The 9,895-nt window shown below is 44.0% G+C and overlaps 1 protein-coding gene across 1 annotated transcript in view; it reads right to left on the minus strand.

Annotated features, from left to right (window-relative positions):
* LOC311238852 (ankyrin repeat and IBR domain-containing protein 1-like) overlaps window positions 1-9,895 on the minus strand; it is a gene marked incomplete at both ends in the record, with an annotated part of 59,463 nt that overhangs the window by 36,942 nt on the left and 12,626 nt on the right. Inside the window, 6 exon segments of the mRNA XM_084327052.1 lie at window positions 742-902; window positions 2,169-2,313; window positions 7,447-7,535; window positions 9,050-9,054; window positions 9,057-9,158; window positions 9,161-9,251. Of these exon segments, the coding sequence (XP_084183178.1) occupies window positions 742-902; window positions 2,169-2,313; window positions 7,447-7,535; window positions 9,050-9,054; window positions 9,057-9,158; window positions 9,161-9,251 (593 nt within the window).

Consider the following 9,895-nt stretch of genomic DNA (forward strand, 5'->3'; position numbering starts at 1 on the left):
AATGTGCCGATAGTCGACTATTAGTCGACTATAAAAAAATAAAAATAAAAAGTATAAAAAAAAAGATTATAATATATATATATATATATTTTTTTTATCATTCCATTTGGGCTGTGGGGGTGCTTAATGTCTGAAGGAGTCGACGGAAGGCTCCTTGTCCTCTGCGAAAGCATGCAATTGGTCCACTGATGGATACATCTTGATATTTTGTCTAGTCTAGTGTGTTCATTAGACGGGTGAAATCCTCTTTCAGTGCCTCTGTGCCTGTTTTCTTAGGCAGTTAGCCTCTGGTATGCGTGCCATTAGCGTTAGCCACGCTGCTAGGCCTATTTTCTTTTGGAAAGAATGATAAAAAGAAGAAAAAAGAAATAAAAAGGAAATAATTATTTCTTATTATTATTTAAGAGGTTGGTAGTCGACTACGGCTCCTTTCGATCGATTAGTCGACTATTCGACTAATCGGGGTCAGCCCTAGTGGCAACATGAGAGTAGATGGCCAAACAGTGTTATATACAGCATATATCCTTATATATCCAGTATACAATGGTAGACATATATTGGGAGCAATGTAGATGGACAACATTGCCTACAACAGACAACATGAGTAAAAAGAAAAGGTAAATAAAAAAATCTATTCATGTTTCCTGGCAACAAGATGTTCCAATATGATTAAAGCAACCATTGCTGAGCCAACCGTTGCCGTGTTGACTGAGTTGACCAGTGAGTTGCCTGTTTGTTTACCAGCAGAACAGGTGTCCTTTGCCACAGTCGACAGCCGGGGAGGGAAGCAGGGGAAAGCTGTGGGGATCCGTGTCTCCAGGACCCGGTCTGGTCAGACGCACTGCGCGCTCACAACGCACCGCTGGACACCACCGGATGGCAGGGTTGTTCTCCACAAAGGCCTGGGGTGGGGCGGAGAGGAAGAGGAGAGGAGAAGAGAGGGAGAGGAGAGGGAGACGAGACAGGAGGAGAGGAGAGGAGAGGAGAGGAGAGGAGAGGAGAGGAGAGGAGAGGAGAGGAGAGGAGAGGAGAGGAGAGGAGAGGAGAGGAGAGGAGAGGAGAGGAGAGGAGAGGGAGAGGGAGATGAGAGAGGAAGAGGAGACGAGACGAGAGGGAGAGGAGAGGAGAGGAGAGGGAGAGGAGAGGAGAGGAGAGGAGAGGAGAGGAGAGGGAGACAAGACGAGAGGGAGAGGAGAGGAGAGGAGAGGGAGAGGAGAGGAGAGGGAGAGGGAAAGGGAGAGGGAGAGGGAGAGGGAGAGGGAGAGGGAGAGGGAGAGGGAGAGGGAGAGGGAGAGGGAGAGGGAGAGGAGAGGGAGAGGAGACGAGACGAGACGAGAGGGAGAGGAGAGGGGACGAGTAGGAGAGGGAGAGGAGACAAGAGGGTGAGGAGAGGGAGAGGAGACAAGAGCAAGAGGGAGAGGAGACGGGAGGGAGAGGGAGAGGAAGAAGGGACCAAGTGAGAGGAGAGGACAGGAAGAGGAGATGAGAGGAAGAGGAGAGGAGACAACCAAGTGAGGAAGAAGGGGGGAGGAGAGGACCAAGAGAGGAAGAGAGGAGAAGAAGGGGGGAGGAGACGACCAAGTGAGAAGAGAGGACGAAGAGAAAGAAACCAAGTGATAGGAGAGTAAGAGAGGAGTAGAAGAGGGGAGGAGAGGACCAAGTGAGAGGAGAGGGAGAGAGGAGGGGAAGAAGAGGAAAGGACCGAGTGAGATGAGAGGGAGAGGAAAGAAAAGGAAATGGGGATGAGAGGAGAGAGGAAAGGAGATGATGAGGGGGGAGAGGATAGGAGAGGGGAGGAGAGGATAGGAGAGGGGAGGAGATGATAGGAGAGGAGAGGAGATGAGAGGAGAGGAGAGGAAGGGGTAGGAGATGATAGGAGAGGAGAGGAGAGGAGAGGAGAGGAGAGGAGAGGAAAGGGTAGGAGATGATAGGAGAGGAGAGGAGAGGAGAGGAGAGGAGAGGAGAGGAGAGGAGAGGAGAGGAGAGGAGAGGAGAGGAGGGGAGGGGAAAGGAAAGGAAAAGATAGGAAAGGAAAGGACAAAGTTGGAGGAGATGAGGATAACGGAAGGTACAAAATAAAAATGATGTGGTGTGTTGGTTGTGTGTGGTGTGATGTGGTGTGGGGTGTATGTGGTGTGTGTGTGTGTGTGTGTGTGTGTGGTGTGTACCTTGATGTCAAACTGCAGGAAGCGCTGGTCCATCTCCCTGGAGACCACACTCTCGATGACCTGGACCGGGACCAGCTGGTAGCAGTCGTAGGCCGGACAGAAGATGTTGTGAGCCTCACCCTCCTGGATCTTCACGTTCAGGAACCTGAAGGTCACACACACACACACACACACACAGTTACAGAGACACGTTATATACAATATTCTAAATAATAGAAATAAACTTAAACTAAATAACAGCAATGTGAGGAAGTTATACAAAAAAGAAACATTTGGATGTCAAGCGAAGTGACACACTTTTTTTTCATACATTTCACATTTCATATATATATATATATATATATATTAGTGCTGTCAGGTGATTAAAAAAAAGTATCTAATTAATTACAGGATTTGTAATTAATTAATCTAATTAATCGCATTTTAATCGCATTACCATTTTATGCCTCATATTCTATATTCTATAATCATATTTTAAATTGCATGTGTCCGGATGGCAGAATTCAGTACTGTATCTACAAAACCTTCTGTTTAATCATCTTCCATCTATTAATTTGCTTAGATTTTTCAGGTCTGGTCAATTTGAGCATGGTGTTATTCACAGTCAAAGATAAAAAAAAATTTATTGATATTCTCATTTGGTTCATTACAATTTACTCAAAATAAAATGTTCATTCAATCAATCACCGCGCAGATTGATTGATTGAATGAAAATGTTATTAACAGATTGCAGAATGGGTACAATACAGTACGGCTCAATACACACAATTGTTAAGGGAATGCAGACCAGAGAAAGACTTTCGTCTTGTTTACATCAGGGTCCCCCATTTTCAATTCATAATGAATTGTAAGTAAGGGTGCAACTTGCACCGTGCAATCCATTCTTTGTGGATCTAGCCCACAGTATTTCTGACACTGGGAATACATTCCCTGAGATTCATAGATGTCCCTAGAATCAGATACCAAGAACATGCAAATGGACCATATTAAAAAGAAAATCTGTAAATGTGTATTCTACATGCTTATGGAATGAATGAGATACAAAAAAAAGATTATTATTAAAAAAAAAAACGTTTTTTTTAATTAATTTTGAGTAAATTTTCATAACGCGATTATTTGCTGTGTAATTAATTAATCTAATTAACGCGATAAACTGACAGCCCTAATATATATTATATATATATATCAATTCATAGTAATCGTTGTTTTGCACATAGCAACCGCTGTTTCTTCAAACATGGAGGACAAACATTCAATGAAAGGAATTCTATTCTTTTAATATTTTTGATGTGGTGGTAGATGACTTTACTGAGGTAGAGCCCACAACAGTAGAACGCAGACAGAAGAAACCCTGACACACACACAAGAGACACATACACACATACACACACACACTCACTAGTGTTGTCACGATACTGGAATTTCGAACTTCGATACAATACCTTGAAAAGTATTGATATTCGATACCATTTTCGATACCACGGGGAAAAAGGTTCAATCTTTAAATGTAAGAAAAAAGAAGAAAAAAAAGATAATTATATATATATATTATTTTTATTTGCTTTTGTTGCTGGTTGATTCTCCTCAGCTTCTCTCTGGGTACTATAAAAGAAGATAAATATAACACTTTTAAAACCCTTTGTTTATCTTTAGATCACACATATAAAAATACCGTAACTAAATGATATAATCTTAGAAATTAAGTAAAGTTAATAGTACTGCGTGTTTAAGCATAACAGATTGATTGATTGCAAATTGTATTAACAGATTGCAGAATGGGTACAATACAGTACAGCTCAATACACACAATTGTTAAGGGGATGCAGACCAGAGAAAGACTTTTGTCTTGTTTACATCAGGGGTCCCCCATTTTTTATTCATCATAACATATATGACATATTTTTCTTTTTTTTATCAAATTTAATTTATTACCTTTTTTCAACTGCAAAGTAAAACTTTGTCAACATGTTTTATCTAATAAAATAAAGTTCAGTCTGTTCATCTCACTTCAATCAATTTTTATTGCAGAACATGGTATTTTCTCAAGCAGACAGATGTAAACACTGTAATCTGTGTTGCATGTACCTGACAAACTGAACTGTTTGTATTAGTCATATTCCAACTTACTGAATGCACATGTGTGTGTGGACTACTGTACTATTACAGATATTGAAATGAACAATGCAACTTCCTTATACAATTTTTTTTTATAATAATATTCAGAATCGATATGTATCGAAAAATCGATATTTTTGACAACACTAACACCCACACACACACACAGACTCAGAGACACACACACACAAGATACAGACTCAGAGACACACACACACAAACAGAGACACACACAGACTCAGACTCAGACTCAGACACACACACAAGTGATGTGACGATTCATCGATTTGCATCGGTATACACGTTCACGATGCGAGTGCACCGGTGGAATAAGTGCGCGTCGGCAAAATGTCAGGCTGAACTTGCGATGCATCTTGTTGTAGCGTCTTTGCATCGGTCAAAAAACCGATGCATTCATATAATTTCCTCTCATCCACTGTCAGCAGAGTGCACTGTGACTGCACACACACACAGCAGATACTATTGCTTCGCTACTACATAAGGCGAGAGCCGCGTCACAGTTATCAACAAACAGTGGAAGTCGAGGAGACATGAATAGAATTTATCAACATGCTAACGCTAGTAGCCTCTGGCTAACGCCAGTTAGCTGTTCAGCTAACGCTAAACTATATTTTTGGATGAAGGATTGCACTACAACTCGTACACCTTACTGTAAATTGTACCTAAAATTGTACCTCATCCCATTTCTGCTTTGCACTAGATAGTACTGTACATTAGTACACTGCCATAGTATTGTGTATTGTATATTATATGGTAACTCAGAACATTGTACATATGTCTATACCGAACAACTGTGACCTCATTCTTCTTCTAAATTCATGCTATATTATGTTATTATGTTATTTGATACTATCTTGTCTAGCACAGTCTCTGGAGCGTAACAGTAAGAAGCATTTTGTATGAAAGTATTCTGTACTTCTGTATGACAACTATTAAAGAACTTGAACTTGAACTTAAACTAGTGTCCTAACTAACTAAATAAAGTGACTCTGCAACACCAGTACCATTAGTTAGGAGGGGGGGGGGGGTATATTGAAGACGCTTGACAACAGGGGTTCAAAGATAACTTCACATTTATTGGTTATTCGTTTCTTAATTATATCACTTCATGCATCCATCCAGCCTGGCTCCGTGTTGTTGACATAATGGGGCTACGGTCGGAAAGTATAGACGCATCCTAGTGACCTAGTCTAGTGTGTGACATAATCAACTGTCGACGGCAGCTCAGACGGGGAGTCTCTCTCTCTCTCTCTCTCTCTCCTCTCTCTCTCTCTCTCTCTCCTCTCTCTCTCTCTCTCTCCTCTCTCTCTCTCTTCTCTCTCTCTCTCTCTCTCTCTCTCTCTCTCTCTTCTCTCTCTCTCTCTCTCTCTTCTCTCTCTCCTCTCTTCTCTCCTCTCTCTCTCTCTCTCTCTCTCCTCTCTCTCTCTCTCTCTCTCTCTCTCTCTCTCTCTCTCTCTCTCTCTCTCTCTCTCTCTCTCTCTCTCTCTCTCTCTCTCTCTCTCTCTCTCTCTCTCTCTCTCTCTCTCTCTCTCTCTCTCTCTCTCTCTCTCTCTCTCTCTCTCTCTCTCTCTCTCTCTCTCTCTCTCTCTCTCTCTCTCTCTCTCTCTCTCTCTCTCTCTCTCTCTCTCTCTCATGTTTTTAGCTAAAGTGGATAGAAAAGACAGTTTATGCAAAAGTCTTCTTAGGCACCCAAGAGTTTTATATAAATTGTCTTACAGTAGATTTTATTTTTAATAATAATATAAGCTGCATATAAGGAATACAACCAAATCCTCTGTCATACCATAAAATTGTATAATTATTTTGCATCGTGTTGAATCGCATCGTATCGCCCCGAATCGCATTATGTTGAATCAAATCGTATCGAATCGTATCGTATCTCAACAGGGGGTGAATCATATCGCATCGTATCGCCCGGTGCTTCAAATGTATCGTTAATGTATCGTATCGTTGCACCGTATCGAGATGCGCATCGCATCGGCTCAGTGAGGAGATGCACATCCCTAACACACACACACACACACACACACCAAACACACACAGACACACACTCAGAGGGCTGCACGATTTTGGGAAATAATCTAATTGCGATTTTTCGGACAGATATTGCGATTGCGATTAAATTTGCGATTATAATTTTTTTGTTTCTTAAGCAGCCCCACAGAGGTTTATTGTAAAATGCGGCTTGCATCTGGCCTACGCGGTGGGTCTGTTCGGGACACCGAGCCTGAAAATGTTTCTTTTTACCTGGAATCGATACGGTACCCAACGGTACATTTTCTTCTGTACTTTACTCTCCCTCTCTGAGTCTAAACTTCACAACACACAATCTAAAACCCCTTACCTCCTCTCCCAACCGATCTGTATCTCAATGAGACTTCCTGGATAATTTTTTATTATTATTATTTTTTATTTAAAGGGGAACTATTTTACTATTTCTTTCACTATTTGGGCACTTTTACACAATTCCTGTGAGTTTATGGAACACCTCTGTAATTCTTATTTTTTTTAATTCATTGTTTTGTATTTCTAATCAGTCCTCAAAAACTGCATTTTTCTACCTCAAGATCTTAAGCCGTTTTAAGCCTGGGCTTCCTAAACCACTGGTTCGGAACTGTGTGGAGTGTGTGTGAGTCTCAGCAGAGTCTCATGCAGCCGAGTCTCTCTGACATCACAAATCAGCACATTTTCAGATGACTCAGTTCAGTGAGGGTGAATATTGTGAGAGGAGAATTGGAAGAATGCACCAATATGAGAATTAGAGACATAGATCATATTAATATAAGTCCACATAGCTAGGAAACATGCTAAACACTGAAAAAGGCCATTTATAAGATAGTTCCCCTTTAAAAAGATTTGCTGGTTTTTTTATTTATTTTTTGCGATTTGCTAATTGCATCATTCCAAAAATCGCGATTTCGATTTAAAATCGATTAATCGTTCAGCCCTGTGTCAGACACACACACAGAGACAGACTCAGAGACACACACACAGACACACACACAGAGACAGACTCAGAGACACACACAAACACAGACACACAGACAGTGAGAGAGACATGCACACACACACACACTCAAAGACAGAGACAGACAAAGAGATGGACACAGAGACAGACGCTGAGACAGACACAAAGACCTACCCCTCCCAGCAGGCTCTGCAGAACTCATGGCCGCAGGACATTTCCACTGGGTCCTCAAACACTGAGATGGAGCAGAGACAGATCCCACACTGCAGATAGAGAGAGAGAGAGACAGACACACACAACACCACAGCAGAGGTTGACCTTATGTACAGAAATGGATACTGGGGCGCATAGCCATATTAACCCTTTCACTGCCGCACTACCAAACGGTTAACCCTTTCACTACCACACTACCAAACTGTTAACCCTTTCACTACCACACTACAGACGGTTAACCCTTTCACTACCACACTACAGAAGGTTAACCCTTTACTATCACACTACAGACGGTTAACCCTTTCACTACTACACTACAGACGTTAACCCTTTCACTACCACACTAGACGTTAACCCTTCACTGTGATAGTAAAGGGTTAACCTTCTGTAGTGTGGTAGTGAAAGTTTTTTCTTTTTTTCGATATCTTTTTCCCCCTCCTTCTTTTTCCGATTTTTCTCCCATCCCACTGTAGTCGTTATACCAATTCCCAACCCCCTTCCTGGTTGTTGCGCACTTTCCCCTACTGTTGGTCCGAGAGCCGGAGACTGTCACATGCTTTCCTCCGACGCATGTGCAGCCAGCCGGCAGCCAGCCTGGCCGCGCAGATTCTCACCGGAGAGTGTAACGTGTGGGAGGTCACACTACCTCCCTCTAGATCCTACCCTTGCTGTGCAGGCCCCCCGACCGAACTGTAGGGGTCGCTGTCACAACGCCCAGGACCCACCCACGGCTCCCCTCCCCCTAACTCAGCCAAACGAGTTAGTATAGCGATCAGCCCGAGCCAAGGCAATGCCGACTCTCCGGGAGTCGAGGTAGTGAAAGGGTTAATCACAGCAATCAATGTATACTAGCCTCCTATAAGAAAGAAGGCTGTATCTTGCAACGGACACGGGATTCACAAAGATACTATACTTCCTTTATTCCAAACCAAATACACATTGAAATTTATTTATTAGAAGATAAACCCCTTGAGATATGCCATCTCGTTTTCGAGGGGTCCTTTATTAACATTGCCTCTACTACATCACACACAGAAGCTGCTTTTTGCCTAGCTCACGTTTCTCGCAACAACAAAGACGATTGTAAAAACGGTGAACCGAACAAGAAGCCAGACCGTGTTTTTCAGTAAAACCGACCTTGGAGACTAACACACTCCTCTCTATATAGACAGTGCCATGGGGGAGAGGAGAGGGAGGAGAGAGGAGAGAGGGGGAGAGAGAGGAAGAAGAGATGAGAGAGGAAGAAGAGAGGAGAGAGGAAGAGGAGAGGGGGAGAGAGGAGAGGGGGAGAGAGGAGAGGAGAGAGGGGGAGGAGAGAGGGGGAGAGGAGAGAGAGAGGAGAGAGAAGAGAGAAGAGAGAAGAGAAGAGATGAGAGGGGAAGAAGAGAGGAGAGAGGAAGAGGAGAGGGGAGAGGAGGGGGAGAGAGGAGAGAAGAGGGGGAGAGAGGAGAGAAGGAGATAAAAAAAAGCGACCATCATCCTTCGTTGCCTAGAGACCAGACCGTAAGATGAACGCCCTCTCTACTGCGCCGTCCGTCCGTACGGTTAAGTCAAGTCCTCTCACCGTGCCAGACCCTCTTCGCCCGGCGTGAGGCAGCTGTCGGTGGGGGAGGTGAGGGTGAGCGTGAGGGGCGAGCGGGGGGTCCGGGGGGTGCGGGGCGAGGGCAGGGTGTCCACGCGTTGTAGCCACTGGGGGGCGGCGTGGGCATGGCCACGCCCGAGCGCTGGCAGCAGCCCTCGGCGTCGGACATCCAGGCCTCCAGGAGCTTCTCTCTGTCCAGTCGGGGGGGCAGGAGGAGGGGTTACAGGAGGGGGTTACAGGGGGGCGGGAGGAGGGGGGTTAGAGGAGGGGGTTACAGGGGGCAGGAGGAGGGGGTTACAGGGGGCAGGAGGAGGGGGTTACAGGGGGCAGGAGGAGGGGGTTACAGGGGGCAAGCGTGGTACCGATTCATCTTCTTAAAACTTTGATTACAACAACAACAAGTCAATTGAAATGTGTCTTTTCACATATCCCTCCTAGTAGTAACACAGTCCTCATATCCCTCCTAGTTACACTTAGTCCTCATATCCCTCCTAGTTACACTTAGTCCTCATATCCCTCCTAGTTACACACAGTCCTCATATCCCTCCTAGTTCCACACGGTCCTCTATCCCTCCTAGTAGTAACACACAGTCCTCATATCTCTCCTAGTACACACAGTCCTCATATCCCTCCTAGTACACACAGTCCTCATATCCCCTCCTAGTAGTAACACATAGTCCTCATATCCCTCCTAGTTACACAACTGTCCTCATATCTCTCCTAGTTACACACACAGTCCTCATATCCCTCCTAGTTACACACAGTCCTCATATCCCTCCTAGTTACACACTGTCCTCATATCCTCCTAGTTACACACAGTCCTCATAT

Source organism: Notolepis coatsorum (genome assembly GCF_963971535.1).
Source record: "Notolepis coatsorum genome assembly, chromosome: 13".
NCBI lineage: Eukaryota > Metazoa > Chordata > Actinopteri > Aulopiformes > Paralepididae > Notolepis > Notolepis coatsorum.